We start from the raw sequence: 15,084 nt of genomic DNA, 5'->3' as shown, positions 1-15,084 counted from the left end.
ATGACTAATAAATATATAAACATACTTTGTTCAGCTCAGCTGTAACTTTGATTAACAATCAGATGCATAATATAAAAAGTAGTACATTGAACAAAAACCATATGGCCTTTTAAGCTTATTAACAATTTTCACTTGATCTTCTCGGATGCAGTCCTGTGTAGTCAAGTGATTTTCCATGCATTAAAGTCCCATGATTAGCAGATATAGATGATTGGCTGTTCTTGTGATGACAATTGGTCACAGATGTTAGCGTTGTCACCTCAGAAGAGACCATTTCTTCTGGTGTACTGTACATTGTAAGATCTGCGTCTGTGCCAGCGTCTCCTTATAGCTGCACATCCACCACATAAAATGCACTGCAAAACAAGATGGAGAAGTATGATTCACATGTAAAATTAAATCATTGCAGAAATGTAGCATATTTTTTAAATAAATATGTAAACAATATACACAGTACAAGTGAACACAAGACTATACGTACACATAGCAGGATCCACAGAGGTACCAAAATGATAGCGATGCCACAAGGGATGATAATGGCCAGAGCCCAGCCAGGAAAACCTCCACTTGTGGTATTGAAAGGAGTGATCAGCAACAGAGTGGGAAGGGGTGTGGTTGCTTCTACGGTTGTTGTTGTGGGTGCTGCTGTTGTGGTGGTCGTAGCAGCTACAGTTGTGGTTTTTGTAGCAGCTACAGTTGTGGTTGTCGAAGGAGCTGGAGTTGTGGTTGTTGAAGGAGCTTCCATTGTAGTGGTTGTAGGAGCTATAGCTGTTGTAATTAGAGCAGCATTATCAACTGCAGTTGTAGGAACTGCAGTTGTAGGAGCTGCAGTTGTAGGGGCTGCAGTTGCAGCTGTAGGAGCTGCAGTGGCAGCTTTAGGAGCCGCAGTTGTTGGAGCTGCAGTTGTTGGAGCTGCAGTTGTTGGAGCTGCAGTTGTTAGAGCTGCAGTTGTAGGAGCTGCAGTTGTAGGAGCTGCAATTGGGGTCTTCGTAAAAGCTGCAGTTGTTGTCGTAGTAGATGCTGTAATTGTAGGGGTGGTAGGACCAATGGTTGTTGTAGTAAGAGCTGAATTGATTGTCATAGCAGCTTTTGTGGTGCTGGTTGAAGGAGCTACAGTTATTGGAGTAAGAGCTTTAGTTGTTGTAGGTATGGTAGATGTAGTGGTTGTAGGCGCTATAGTTGCCGTCGGAGCAACAGTTGTCATTGTAGGTGCGGCTGTTGTAGTGGTCATAAGAGCTAAAAATGTTATAGTAGGAGGTGCAGTTATGGTTGTAGCTTTAGCTGCAGTTGTAGTTATTGTAGCAGGTGCTGCTGTTGTAATGGTCGGAGTAGGTGTTGTGGTTGTCGTAGCGGCTTCAGTTGAAGTTATTGTAGCAGGTGCTGCAGTGTTTGTCAAAGTAGATACAGGTGTTCTTGTAGGTGATGCAATGGTTGTTGAAGTAAGTGCTGCAGTTGTAGTGGTCGTAGAAGCTACAGTTGTTATAGGTGCTGCTGTTGTAATGGTCGTAGTAGGTGTTGTGGTTATCGTAGGAGCTTCAGTTGTTGTTGTAGGTGCTTCTGTTGTTGTGGTTGTATGATCTAAAGTTGTTGTAGTAGGAGCTGCAGTTATGGTTGTCATAAGAACTGCATTTGTTGTCATAGTAGGTGCTGCTGGGGTAGTGATTGTAAGAGCTGCAGTGGTTGTTGAAGTAGATGCTGCAGTTGTAGTGGTCATAGGAGCTACAGATGTTGTCATATGAACTTCAGTTGTAGTTATTATAGCAGTTGCTGCAGTGGTTGGCGAAGTAGGTGGTGTAGTTGTAGTGGTCGTAGGAGCTACAGATGTCACTGCAGGTGCTGCAGTTGTGGTGGTAGTAGGAACTACAGTTGTTGTAGTTGGAGCTGCAGTTGTGCTTGTCGTAGGATCTGCAGTTGTGGTTGTCATAGTAAGTGCTGCAGTTGTTATTGTTGTAGTAGGTGCTGCAGTTGTAGTTGGTGCTGCATTTGCGGTTGTCGTAGGAGCTTCGATTGTAATTGTCGTAATAGGTGCTGCAGTTGTGGTTATCGTAAGAGCTTCAGTTGTAGTTGTAGTATGTGCTGCAGTCGTAGTAGTTGTAAGAGTTATAGTTGGTGTAGAAGGAGCTGAAGTGATTGTCGAAGTAGCTGCTGACATTGTAGTGGTTGGGTATATATTTGTTGTCATAGAAGCTACAGTTGTTGTTGTAGGTGCAGCTGTTTTAGTGGTCGTAGAATCTAAAGTTGCAGTAGTAGTATCAGTTGTGGTTGTCGTAGGAGCTGCGTTTGTAGTGGTCGTTGTAGGTGTTTCTGCTGTAGTGGTCGTTGGATCTAAAGTTGTAGTAGAAGCTGCAGTTGTGGTTGTCGTAGGAACTGCATTTGTAGTTGTTGTAGTAGGTGCTGCTGCTGCAGTGGTTGTTAAAGTAGGAGCTGCAGTGGTTTTTGAAGTAGTAGCTGCAGTGGTTGTTGAAGTAGGTTCTGCAGTTGTAGTGGTCGTAGGAGCTAAAGATGTTGTAGCTGGAGCTGTATTGACTGTCGAAGTAGGTTCTGCAGTTGTATTGGTCGTAGGAGCTAAAGATGTTGTAGCTGGAGCTGTAGTGATTGTCGAAGTAGTTGCTGCAGTTGTAGTGGTAGTAGGATATATAGTTGTTTTCGAAGAAGCTAAAGTTGTTATAGATGCTGCTGTTGTAATGGTCGTAGGAGGTGTTGTGGTTATCGTAAGAGCTTCAGTTGTCGTTGTAGGTGCTGCTGCTGTTGTGGTCGAAAGATCTAAAGTTGTTGTAGTAGGAGCTGCAGTTGTGGTTGTTGTATTAACTGCATTTGTAGTTGTTGAAGTAGGTGCTGCAGTTGTAGTGGTCATAGGAGCTACAGTTGTCTTTGTAGGTGCTGCAGTTGTAATTGTCGTAGTAAGTGCTGCAGATGTAGTTGTCGTAGTAGGTACTGCAGATGTAGTTGTCGAAGTTGGTGCTGCAGATGTAGGTGTCGTAATTGGTGCTGCAATTGTTGTTATCGTTGGAGCTTTAGTTATCGTTGTATTATGTGAAGCAGTCGTTGAGGTTGTAAGAGCTACAGTTGTTGTAGTAGGAGCTGAAGTTATTTTCACAGTAGCTGCTGACGTTGTAGTGGTTGGGGATATATTTGTTGTCGTAGAAGCTTCAGTTGTTGTTGTAGGGGCTTCTGTTGTGGTTGTCGAAGGAGCTGCATTTGTAGTTGTTGTAGTTGGTGCTGCTGTTGTAATGGTTGTACGAGCTGCAGTGGTTGTTGTAGTAGGAGATGCAGTGGTTGTCGAAGTAGGTGCTTCTGGGGTAGTTGTTGTAAGAGCTGCAGTGGTTGTTGAAGTAGGTGCTGCAGTTGAAGTGGTCATAGGAGCTACAGATGCTGTAGTTGGAGCTGCAGTTGTGGTTGTCGTCGGCGCTGAAGTCGTGGTTGTCGTAGCAGCTTCGGTTGTAGTTGTTGAAGTAGGTGCTGCAGTTGTAGAAGTAGGTGCTGCAGTTGTGGGGGTCGTTGGAGCTACAGTTGTTGTAGTTGGAGATGCAGTTGTTGTTGTCATAGTAGGTGGTATGGTTGTGGTCGTAGGAGCTACAGTTGTCGTTATAAGTGCGGCAGTTGTGGGGGTCGTTGGAGCTACAGTTGTTGTCATAGTAGGTGTTGTGGTTGTCGTAGTACGTGTTGTCGTAGTAGGTGTTGCAGTTGTCGTAGTAGGTGCTGCAGTTGTGGTGGTCAAAGGAGCTACAGTTGTGGTTGTCGTAGTAGATGTTGTGGTTGTCGTAGTAGTTTCGGTTGTAGTTGTTGTAGTAGGTGCTGCAGTTGTAGTTGTCGAAGTAGGTGCTGCATTTGTAGTGGTCATAGGAGCTACAGATGTTGTCGTAGGAGTATCAGTTGTAGTTATTTTAGCAGATGCTGCAGCAGTTGTCGAAGTAGGTGGTGTAGTTGTGGTCGTAGGAGCTACAGTTGTCATTGTAGGTGCTGCAGTTGTGGGGGTCGTTGGAGCTACAGTTGTTGTAGTTGGAGCTGCAGTTGTTGTCGTAGTAGGTGTTGTGGTTGTCGTAGTAGGTGTTGTGGTTGTCGAAGTAGGTGTTGTGGTGGTCGTAGGAGCTTCAGTTGTGGTTGTCGTAGTAGGTGTTGTAGTTGTCGTACCAGCTTCGGTTGTAGCTGTTGTAGTAGGTGCTACAGTTGTAGTGGTCATTGGAGCTACAGATGTTGTCGTAGGAGTATCAGTTGTAGTTATTTTAGCAGATGCTGCAGCGGTTGTCGAAGTAGGTGGTGTAGTTGTGGTGGTTGTAGATGCTACAGTTGTCAAAGTTGGAGTTGTGGATGTCGTAGTAGGTGTTGTAGTTGTGGTCGTAGGAGCTTCAGTTGTCATTGTAGGTGCTGCAGGTGTGGGGGTCGTAGGAGCTACAGTTGATGTAGTTGGAGTTGTGGTTGTCGTAGTAGGTGCTGCAGTTGTGGTGGTCTTAGATGCTACAGTTGTCAAAGATGGAGTTGTGGTTGTCGTAGTTGGAGCTGCAGTTGTGGTTGTCGTTGGAGCTCCAGTTGTTGAAGTTGGAGCTGCAGTTGTTGTTGTCGTAGTAGGTGTTGTAGTTGTCGTAGTAGGCGTTGAAGTCGTGGTTGTCGTCGCAGCTTCAGTTGTAGTAGGTGCTGCAGTTGTGGTCGTAGGAGCTGCAGTTGTTGTTGTAGGTGCTGGGGTTGTGGGGGTCGTCGGAGCTACAGTTGTTGTAGTTGGAGCTGCAGTTGTGGTTGTCGTAGGAGGTACAGTTGTGGTTGTCGTAGTAGGTACAGTTGTGGTTGTCGCAGTAGGTACAGTTGTGCTTGTCGTAGTAGGTGTTGTGGTTGTCGTTGTAGGTGATGCGGTTGTGGTGGTCGTAGGAGCTACTGTTGTTGCAGTTGGAGCTGCAGTTGTGGTTGTCGTAGGAGGTACAGTTGTGGTTGTCGTAGTAGGTGTTGTGGTTGTCGTAGTAGGTGATGCGGTTGTGGTGGTCGTAGGAGCTACTGTTGTTGCAGTTGGAGCTGCAGTTGTGGTTGTCGTAGGAGGTACAGTTGTGGTTGTCGTAGTAGGTGTTGTGGTTGTCGTAGTAGGTGTTGTGGTTGTCGTAGTAGGTGATGCGGTTGTGGTGGTCGTAGGAGCTACTGTTGTTGTAGTTGGAGCTGCAGTTGTGGGGGTCGTTGGAGCTGCAGTTGTTGTCGTAGTAGGTGTTGTGGTTGTCGTAGTAGGTGTTGTAGTTGTCGTACCAGCTTCGGTTGTAGTTGTTGTAGTAGGTGCTGTAGTTGTAGTGGTCATAGGAGCTACAGATGTTGTCGTAGGAGTATCAGTTGTAGTTATTTTAGAAGATGCTGCAGCGGCTGTCGAAGTAGGTGGTGTAGTTGTGGTCGTAGGAGCTACAGTTGTCGTCGTAGGAGCTACAGTTGTTGTAGTTGGTGTTGTGGTTGTCATAGTTGGAGCTGCAGTTGTTGTTGTTGTAGTAGGTGTTGTGGTTGTCATAGTAGGTGTTGTAGTTGTCGTAGTAGGCACAGAAGTCGTGGTTGTCGTAGCAGCTTCGGTCGTAGTAGGTGCTGCAGTTGTAGTTGTTGAAGTAGGTGCTGCAGTTGTGGTCATAGGAGCTACAGTTGTCGTTGTAGGTGCTGAGGTTGTGGGGGTCGTAGGAGCTACAGTTGTTGTAGTTGGAGCTGCAATTGTGGTTGTCGTAGGAGGTACAGTTGTGGTTGTCGTAGTAGGTGTTGTGGTTGTCGTAGTAGGTGTTGTGGTTGTCGTAGTAGGTGTTGTGGTTGTCATAGTAGGTGATGCAGTTGTGGTGGTCGTAGGAGCTACAGTTGTTGAAGTTGGAGTTGCAGTTGTGGTTGTCGTAGGAGGTGCATTTGTAGTTGTTGTAGGAGATCCAGTGGTTGTTGTAGTAGGTGTTGTGGTTGTGGTGGTCGTAGGAGCTACAGTTGTTGTAGTTGGAGCTGCAGTTGTGGTTGTCGTAGTAGGTGTTGTGGTTGTCATAGGAGGTGTTGTAGTTGTCGTAGTAGGCGCTGAAGTCGTGGTTGTCGTAGCAGTTTCGGTTATAGTTGTCGTAGTTGGTGCAACAGTTGTAGTTGTCGAAGTAGGTGCTGCAGTTGTAGTGGTCATAGGAGCTACAGATGTTGTTGTAGGAGTATCAGTTGTAGTTATTTTAGCAGATGCTGCAGCGGTTGTTGAAGTAGGTGGTGGAGTTGTGGTCGTAGGAGCTGCAGTTGTTGAAGTTGGAGCTGCAGTTGTGGTTGTCGTAGGAGCTACAGTTGTGGTTGTCGTAGTAGGTGTTGTGGTTGTCGTAGTAGGTGTTGTAGTTGTCGTACCAGCTTCGGTTGTAGTTGTTGAAGTAGGTGCTGCAGTTGTAGTGGTCATAGGAGCTACAGATGTTGTCGTAGGAGTATCAGTTGTAGTTATTTTAGCAGATGCTGCAGCGGTTGTCGAAGTAGATGGTGTAGTTGTGGTCGTAGGAGCTACAGTTGTCGTCGTAGGAGCTACAGTTGTTATAGTTGGTGTTGTGGATGTCAAAGTTGGAGTTGTGGTTGTCGTAGTTGGAGCTGCAGTTTTGGTTGTCGTTGGAGCTACAGTTGTCGAAGTTGGAGCTGCAGTTGTTGTTGTCGTGGTAGGTGTTGTGGTTGTCGTAGTAGGTGTTGTAGTTGTCGTAGTAGGCACTGAAGTCGTGGTTGTCGTAGCAGCTTCGGTTGTAGTAGGTGATGCAGTTGTGGTCGTAGGAGCTACAGTTGTCATTGTGGGTGCGGAGGTTGTGGGGGTCGTAGGAGCTACAGTTGTTGTAGTTGGAGCTGCAGTTGTGGTTGTCGTAGGAGGTACAGTTGTGGTTGTCGTAGTAGGTGTTGTGGTTGTGGTGGTCGTAGGAGCTACAGTTGTTGTAGTTGAAGCTGCAGTTGTGGTTGTCGTAGGAGGTACAGTTGTGGTTGTCGTAGGAGGTACAGTTGTGGTTGTCGTATGAGGTACAGTTGTGGTTGTCGTAGGAGGTACAGTTGTGGTTGTCGTAGGAGGTACAGTTGTGGTTGTCGTAGTAGGTGTTGTGGTTGTCTTAGTAGGTGTTGTGGTTGTCGTAGTAGGTGATGCAGTTGTGGTGGTCATAGGAGCTACTGTTGTTGTAGTTGGAGCTGCAGTTGTGGTTGTCATAGGAGCTACAGTTATGGTTGTAGGTGCTTTTGTTGTAGTGGTTGTAGTAGGAGTATCAGTTGTTGTTGTCGTAGAAGCTGCATTTGTAGTGGTCGTAGTGGGTGCTTCTGTTGTAGTGGTCGTGGGATCTAAAGTTGTAATAGGAGCTGCAGTTGTTGTTGTCGTAGGAGCTGCATTTGTAGTTGTTGTAGGAGATACAGTGGTTGTTGTAGTAGGTGTTGTGGTTGTGGTGGTCATAGGAGCTACAGTTGTTGTCGTAGGAGTATCAGTTGTAGTTATTTTAGCAGATGCTGCAGCAGTTGTCGAAGTAGGTGGTGTAGTTGTGGTCGTAGGAGCTACAGTTGTCATTGTAGGTGCTGCAGTTGTGGGGGTCGTTGGAGCTACAGTTGTTGTAGTTGGAGCTGCAGTTGTTGTCGTAGTAGGTGTTGTGGTTGTCGTAGTAGGTGTTGTGGTTGTCGAAGTAGGTGTTGTGGTGGTCGTAGGAGCTTCAGTTGTGGTTGTCGTAGTAGGTGTTGTAGTTGTCGTACCAGCTTCGGTTGTAGCTGTTGTAGTAGGTGCTACAGTTGTAGTGGTCATTGGAGCTACAGATGTTGTCGTAGGAGTATCAGTTGTAGTTATTTTAGCAGATGCTGCAGCGGTTGTCGAAGTAGGTGGTGTAGTTGTGGTGGTTGTAGATGCTACAGTTGTCAAAGTTGGAGTTGTGGATGTCGTAGTAGGTGTTGTAGTTGTGGTCGTAGGAGCTTCAGTTGTCATTGTAGGTGCTGCAGGTGTGGGGGTCGTAGGAGCTACAGTTGATGTAGTTGGAGTTGTGGTTGTCGTAGTAGGTGCTGCAGTTGTGGTGGTCTTAGATGCTACAGTTGTCAAAGATGGAGTTGTGGTTGTCGTAGTTGGAGCTGCAGTTGTGGTTGTCGTTGGAGCTCCAGTTGTTGAAGTTGGAGCTGCAGTTGTTGTTGTCGTAGTAGGTGTTGTAGTTGTCGTAGTAGGCGTTGAAGTCGTGGTTGTCGTCGCAGCTTCAGTTGTAGTAGGTGCTGCAGTTGTGGTCGTAGGAGCTGCAGTTGTTGTTGTAGGTGCTGGGGTTGTGGGGGTCGTCGGAGCTACAGTTGTTGTAGTTGGAGCTGCAGTTGTGGTTGTCGTAGGAGGTACAGTTGTGGTTGTCGTAGTAGGTACAGTTGTGGTTGTCGCAGTAGGTACAGTTGTGCTTGTCGTAGTAGGTGTTGTGGTTGTCGTTGTAGGTGATGCGGTTGTGGTGGTCGTAGGAGCTACTGTTGTTGCAGTTGGAGCTGCAGTTGTGGTTGTCGTAGGAGGTACAGTTGTGGTTGTCGTAGTAGGTGTTGTGGTTGTCGTAGTAGGTGATGCGGTTGTGGTGGTCGTAGGAGCTACTGTTGTTGCAGTTGGAGCTGCAGTTGTGGTTGTCGTAGGAGGTACAGTTGTGGTTGTCGTAGTAGGTGTTGTGGTTGTCGTAGTAGGTGTTGTGGTTGTCGTAGTAGGTGATGCGGTTGTGGTGGTCGTAGGAGCTACTGTTGTTGTAGTTGGAGCTGCAGTTGTGGGGGTCGTTGGAGCTGCAGTTGTTGTCGTAGTAGGTGTTGTGGTTGTCGTAGTAGGTGTTGTAGTTGTCGTACCAGCTTCGGTTGTAGTTGTTGTAGTAGGTGCTGTAGTTGTAGTGGTCATAGGAGCTACAGATGTTGTCGTAGGAGTATCAGTTGTAGTTATTTTAGAAGATGCTGCAGCGGCTGTCGGTAGGTGCTGTAGTTGTAGTGGTCATAGGAGCTACAGATGTTGTCGTAGGAGCTACAGTTGTTGTAGTTGGTGTTGTGGTTGTCATAGTTGGAGCTGCAGTTGTTGTTGTCGTAGTAGGTGTTGTGGTTGTCGTAGTAGGTGTTGTAGTTGTCGTAGTAGGCGCAGAAGTCGTGGTTGTCGTAGCAGCTTCGGTCGTAGTAGGTGCTGCAGTTGTAGTTGTTGAAGTAAGGGCTGCAGTTGTGGTGATAGGAGCTACAGTTGTCATTGTAGGTGATGAGGTTGTGGGGGTTGTAGGAGCTACAGTTGTTGTAGTTGGAGCTGCTATTGTGGTTGTCGTAGGAGGTACTGTTGTGGTTGTTGTAGTAGCTGTTGTGGTTGTCGTAGTAGGTGTTGTGGGTGTCGTAGTAGGTGTTGTGGTTGTCGTAGTAGGTGATGCAGTTGTGGTGGTCGTAGGAGCTACAGTTGTTGAAGTTGGAGTTGCAGTTGTGGTTGTCGTAGGAGGTGCATTTGTAGTTGTTGTAGGAGATCCAGTGGTTGTTGTAGTAGGTGTTGTTGTTGTGGTGGTCGTAGGAGCTACAGTTGTTGTAGTTGGAGCTGCAGTTGTGGTTGTCGTAGTAGGTGTTGTGGTTGTCATAGGAGGTGTTGTAGTTGTCGTAGTAGGCGCTGAAGTCGTGGTTGTCGTAGCAGTTTCGGTTATAGTTGTCGTAGTTGGTGCAACAGTTGTAGTTGTCGAAGTAGGTGCTGCAGTTGTAGTGGTCATAGGAGCTACAGATGTTGTTGTAGGAGTATCAGTTGTAGTTATTTTAGCAGATGCTGCAGCGGTTGTTGAAGTAGGTGGTGGAGTTGTGGTCGTAGGAGCTGCAGTTGTTGAAGTTGGAGCTGCAGTTGTGGTTGTCGTAGGAGCTACAGTTGTGGTTGTCGTAGTAGGTGTTGTGGTTGTCGTAGTAGGTGTTGTAGTTGTCGTACCAGCTTCGGTTGTAGTTGTTGAAGTAGGTGCTGCAGTTGTAGTGGTCATAGGAGCTACAGATGTTGTCGTAGGAGTATCAGTTGTAGTTATTTTAGCAGATGCTGCAGCGGTTGTCGAAGTAGATGGTGTAGTTGTGGTCGTAGGAGCTACAGTTGTCGTCGTAGGAGCTACAGTTGTTATAGTTGGTGTTGTGGATGTCAAAGTTGGAGTTGTGGTTGTCGTAGTTGGAGCTGCAGTTTTGGTTGTCGTTGGAGCTACAGTTGTCGAAGTTGGAGCTGCAGTTGTTGTTGTCGTGGTAGGTGTTGTGGTTGTCGTAGTAGGTGTTGTAGTTGTCGTAGTAGGCACTGAAGTCGTGGTTGTCGTAGCAGCTTCGGTTGTAGTAGGTGATGCAGTTGTGGTCGTAGGAGCTACAGTTGTCATTGTGGGTGCGGAGGTTGTGGGGGTCGTAGGAGCTACAGTTGTTGTAGTTGGAGCTGCAGTTGTGGTTGTCGTAGGAGGTACAGTTGTGGTTGTCGTAGTAGGTGTTGTGGTTGTGGTGGTCGTAGGAGCTACAGTTGTTGTAGTTGAAGCTGCAGTTGTGGTTGTCGTAGGAGGTACAGTTGTGGTTGTCGTAGGAGGTACAGTTGTGGTTGTCGTATGAGGTACAGTTGTGGTTGTCGTAGGAGGTACAGTTGTGGTTGTCGTAGGAGGTACAGTTGTGGTTGTCGTAGTAGGTGTTGTGGTTGTCTTAGTAGGTGTTGTGGTTGTCGTAGTAGGTGATGCAGTTGTGGTGGTCATAGGAGCTACTGTTGTTGTAGTTGGAGCTGCAGTTGTGGTTGTCATAGGAGCTACAGTTATGGTTGTAGGTGCTTTTGTTGTAGTGGTTGTAGTAGGAGTATCAGTTGTTGTTGTCGTAGAAGCTGCATTTGTAGTGGTCGTAGTGGGTGCTTCTGTTGTAGTGGTCGTGGGATCTAAAGTTGTAATAGGAGCTGCAGTTGTTGTTGTCGTAGGAGCTGCATTTGTAGTTGTTGTAGGAGATACAGTGGTTGTTGTAGTAGGTGTTGTGGTTGTGGTGGTCATAGGAGCTACAGTTGGAGTTGGAGCTGCAGTTGTGGTTGTTGTAGTAGGTAATGTCGGTGTTGTCATTGTTGTAGTAGGCGCTGAAGTCGTGGTTGTCGTAGCAGCTTCGGTTGTGGTTGCCGTAGTAGGTGCAGCAGTTGTGGTGGTCGTAGGAGCTACAGTTGTTGTAGTTGGAGTTGCAGTTGTGGTTGTCGTAGGAGCTACAGTTGTGGTTGTCATAGTAGGTGTTGTCGTAGTAGGTGTTGTAGTTGTCATAGTAGGTGCTGAAGTCATCGTTATTGTTGCAGTTTCGGTTGTAGTTGTCGTAGTAGGTGCTGCAGTTGTAGTTGTTGAAGTAGGTGCTGCAGTTGTGGTCGTAGGAGCTACAGTTGTCGTTGTAGGTGCTGCAGTTATGGGGGTCGTAGGAGCTACAGTTGTTGTAGTTGGAGCTGCAGTTGTGGTTGTCGTAGTAGGTGTTGTGGTTGCCATAGTAGGTGTTGTGGTTGCCGTAGTAGGTGTTGTGGTTGCCGTAGTAGGTGTTGTGGTTGTCGTAGTAGGTGTTGTAGTTGTTGTAGTAGGTTCTGCAGTTGTGGTGGTCGTAGGAGCTACAGCTGTGGTTGTCATCGTAGGTGTTGTGGTTGTTGTAGTAGGCGCTGAAGTCGTGGTTGTCGTAGCAGCTTCGGTTGTAGTTGTCGTAGTAGGTACTGCAGTTGTGGTTATCGTAGGAGCTTCAGTTGTAGTTGTAGGTGCTGCAGTTGTGGGGGTCATAGGAGCTACAGTTGTTGTAGTTGGAGTTGTGGTTGTCGAAGGAGGTACAGTTGTGGTTTTCGTAGTAGGTGCTGTGGTTGTCGTAGTAGGTGTTGTAGTTGTCGTAGTAGGTGCTGCAGTTGTGGTGGTCATAGGATTTACAGGTGTAGTTGGAGCTGCAGTTGTGGTGGTCGTAGGACCTATAGTTGTTGTAGCAGCTTCAGTTGTAGTTGTTGAAGTAGGTGCTGCAGTTGTAGTGGTCATAGGCGCTACAGATGTTGTCGTAGAAGCCTCAGTTGTGGGGGTCATAGGAGCTACAGTTGTTGAAGTTGGAGCTGCAGTTGTGGTTGTCGGAGCTGCAGTGGCTGTCGTAGAAGCTGCTGTCGTTGTGGTTGTTGCAGTAGGTGCAGCTGGTGTAGTGGTCGTAGGACTTACAGTTGTAGGAAGAGCTGCATTGGTTGTCGTTGAAGCAACAGTTGTTGTCGAAGGAGTTTCAGTTGTTGTAGTAGGAGCTACAGTTATTGTCATAGGAGCTACACTTGTCGTCATAGGAGCTACACTTGTCGTCATAGGAGCTGCAGTTGTCGTAAGAGCTGCAGTTGTCGTAGGAGCTGCAGTTGACGTAGGAGCTGCAGCTTGTCGTAGGAGCTGCAATTGTCGTAGGAGCTGCAGTTGTCATGGGAGCTGCAGTTGTCGTAGAAGCTGCAGTTGTTGTAGGAGCAGCAGTTGTCGTAGGAGCTGCAGTTGTCGTAGTAGCTGCAGTTGTCGTAGAAGCTGCAGTTGTCGTGGGAGATGCAGTTGTCGTAGGAGATGCAGTTGTCGTAGGAGATGCAGTTGTCGTAGGAGATGCAGTTGTCGTAGGAGCTGCAGTTGTCGTAGGAGCTGCAGTTGTCGTAGGAGCTGCAGTTGTCGTAGGAGCTGCAGTTGTCGTAGGAGCTGCAGTTGTCGTTGGAGCTGCAGTTGTCGTTGGAGCTGCAGTTGTCGTAGGAGCTGCAGTTGTCGTAGGAGCTGCAGTTGTCGTAGGAGCTGCAGTTGTCGTTGGAGCTGCAGTTGTCGTAGGAGCTGCAGTTGTCGTAGGAGCTGCAGTTGTCGTTGGAGCTGCAGTTGTGGTCAGAACTCCGTGGATATTCCAGCATAAAAACACTGTGATTTATGAGATGAATGGTTAATATGTTTATTGCGCACAATATCAACATTTCCAAGATTTCCCTTCATCAGCATGGTGCAGTTTTTGACATCTTTATTATGTAATATATACAATTATAATTTTTAGCTACATATTATTCCCTTGATTGTTAATAATATTACCTATAATACCTTATTGAGATTACCACACCTGAGTTCAATTTTTGTTGTTGTTGAAAAAAGGGTACATTTTTCATGAAAGTAGTGTGGTAATATAATTCAAGTAATAGAGGTTACAGCAGTTTGATAATGTTTACCGCTTACAATTGAGTCATTTTCCTTTTTTCTATTTTGGAAACGTATTTAATCGAGGGGAGACATTTGACAGTAAAGTAGCCTTGGCAAAATGTAAAATTGCCCCCATGAAATGTCAAAATAAACATATTTAAAAAAAATCATAGGCATTGTAACATCAAATGCATACAACATGTACATCATTGCTCATTATTCTAATTACATTATCCAAATGTATATGGTCTATTTTGTCACCATCTTGCTTTTTTGGTTGTTAATATTTTAATTCAGGATTAATACACCAGTTGGCATGAAGTTAGCAAATAGTAAAAAATGAGTTAGAAACATGAACACAGAATGAAATTCAGTGTACTACATACCCATGGTAAATAAAGTAGCTGTCAGTTTCTGTGTCTTCATTTTGGACTCAGTTGATGCAGTTGTTTTCTGAATAGAAAGAAAAATATACATTTTATTGACAGGTCATAAGCCACTATTAATGTTCAGCGGTGGACACTTTTCAACTTAATCTGTAACTTGTTAAGCAAATTTATGCAACTCATTTAGGTGTGCCAGATCAAGAGGTGTGAATAATTATTCATTCAAGACATCGCTGTGAACAAAAGTATCTTGTGAAGAATAATGTAAAAACCAAGGAAACAAAATGTGAAAACTTTGCAAGGCTGTGAATCATTTCACAACAGTCACTATAACCACTATATCATGGATTTATACACTTTAGTGAAATTACACAGTAAAATCCAGATTAGCGTTGCATTTTTACCCCATCAGAAATCAGCCTATTACCGCATCCCACCAATCATGTTACTTCATAAGAGGAAAGGGCATTTCAAATTTGCAAATGGTCTGCGAGCGACAAGGAATTCACACATTGTGAAAATAATCGGTGTAGTTCATCAAAAGATGCATGTTTTTTTCAAATATAAAACATAATACATGAAATAGTAAAATCCACATTAGCGTTACAATTTTTCAAAAGAAATACGCATTTTGATGCTTAATAAACAGAAGTATTTAAACTTGGCTTTCAAATGTTGACCATCCATTTTCAAAATTCTTAAAAAGATGAGAAAAAATAAGAAACCTGCACACTGCTCTTGCTAATATCACTGCCCTATTAAGTTCAAATTTAGGCCTCAAGCATGAAACGCATTGAACGGATGTGGCTGGAGCAATGTCAACATAAGGGTGCAAATTAAAAACACTCACAAAATCCTGGAGTATAAGGAAAACAAGCATATGTTACAAATATTTATATTTTTTATTTAACCTTCATTTAACTAGGCAAGTCCATTAAGAACAAATTCTTACTTACAATGACAGCCTAGGAACATTGGGTTAACTGCCTTGTTCAGAACAACAGATTTTTGCCTTGTCAGCTCGGTGATTCGATCTAGCAACCTTTCGGTTACTGGCCCAATACTCTAACCACAAGGCTACCTGCCACCCCTATAATATAACAATATGCATTTCATAAGTCTTCTAATAATTGTAATAAAGTGTGTACATAAGACTTATTAAACAAGACCGTAAAACAACAATGAGGACATCGACCTATCAATAAAGTTTTCATAAATCATTGGGTACTGTACAAGAAAACCCGTCAGAGTGATCTGAAGTGTCGGCATTAACTCATGTTCACATTTACATAACATGCATGGGCATTTCATCATTAAGACCAGGCTGGAACACAACAAAATGTGGAATAAGTCAAGAGTTATGAATACTTTCTGAAGGCACTATAAATCATGTCAATTTAAAGTTTTCAAATGGTCTGCCAGCAATTAACTACATACTCCTATACATATTCTGTGACAGTTTGGTAGTTCATCAAAAGGGATGTTTACATATAACGTGTACATAATAACCATAATCTTCATTGTTTCAATGTTGTTGCTTTTACATTATCAATTTTGGATTTTGATCTTTTCTTGTAAGACCATTATACCTTGTTATATTTGTATATGATATTTCAATTTTTTTGTGCTGTGTGCAATTTATTTAAAACATATTTATCAAGTATTTT

The 15,084-nt window shown here is 44.9% G+C and overlaps 3 protein-coding genes across 3 annotated transcripts; all 3 read right to left on the bottom strand.

The window, feature by feature from the left end:
• Window positions 1–875: 875 nt before the first annotated feature.
• LOC135553318 (mucin-5AC-like) lies at window positions 876–4,023 on the bottom strand. The gene is made up of 2 exons (XM_064985479.1): window positions 1,625–4,023; window positions 876–1,097 (listed from the first exon to the last, which is right to left on the bottom strand). The coding sequence occupies exons 1-2, from the start codon at window positions 3,950–3,952 to the stop codon at window positions 876–878; spliced, it is 2,550 nt and encodes an 849-aa protein (XP_064841551.1). The 5' UTR covers window positions 3,953–4,023.
• Window positions 4,024–4,616: 593 nt separating this feature from the next.
• Window positions 4,617–8,797, bottom strand: LOC135553317 (mucin-2-like). Its single transcript, XM_064985478.1, has 2 exons — window positions 4,868–8,797; window positions 4,617–4,802 (listed from the first exon to the last, which is right to left on the bottom strand). The coding sequence occupies exons 1-2, from the start codon at window positions 8,795–8,797 to the stop codon at window positions 4,617–4,619; spliced, it is 4,116 nt and encodes a 1,371-aa protein (XP_064841550.1).
• A 43-nt stretch (window positions 8,798–8,840) lies between these two features.
• On the bottom strand, window positions 8,841–11,882 carry LOC135553315 (mucin-2-like). The gene is made up of 2 exons (XM_064985477.1): window positions 10,030–11,882; window positions 8,841–9,543 (listed from the first exon to the last, which is right to left on the bottom strand). Exons 1-2 carry the CDS (start codon window positions 11,880–11,882, stop codon window positions 8,841–8,843), a joined length of 2,556 nt encoding a protein of 851 aa, XP_064841549.1.
• Between the last annotated feature and the right edge of the window lie 3,202 nt (window positions 11,883–15,084).

Source organism: Oncorhynchus masou, chromosome 13, assembly GCF_036934945.1.
Source record: "Oncorhynchus masou masou isolate Uvic2021 chromosome 13, UVic_Omas_1.1, whole genome shotgun sequence".
Taxonomy (NCBI): Eukaryota; Metazoa; Chordata; class Actinopteri; order Salmoniformes; family Salmonidae; genus Oncorhynchus; species Oncorhynchus masou.
This window is presented reverse-complemented; position numbering and strand designations above follow the sequence as displayed.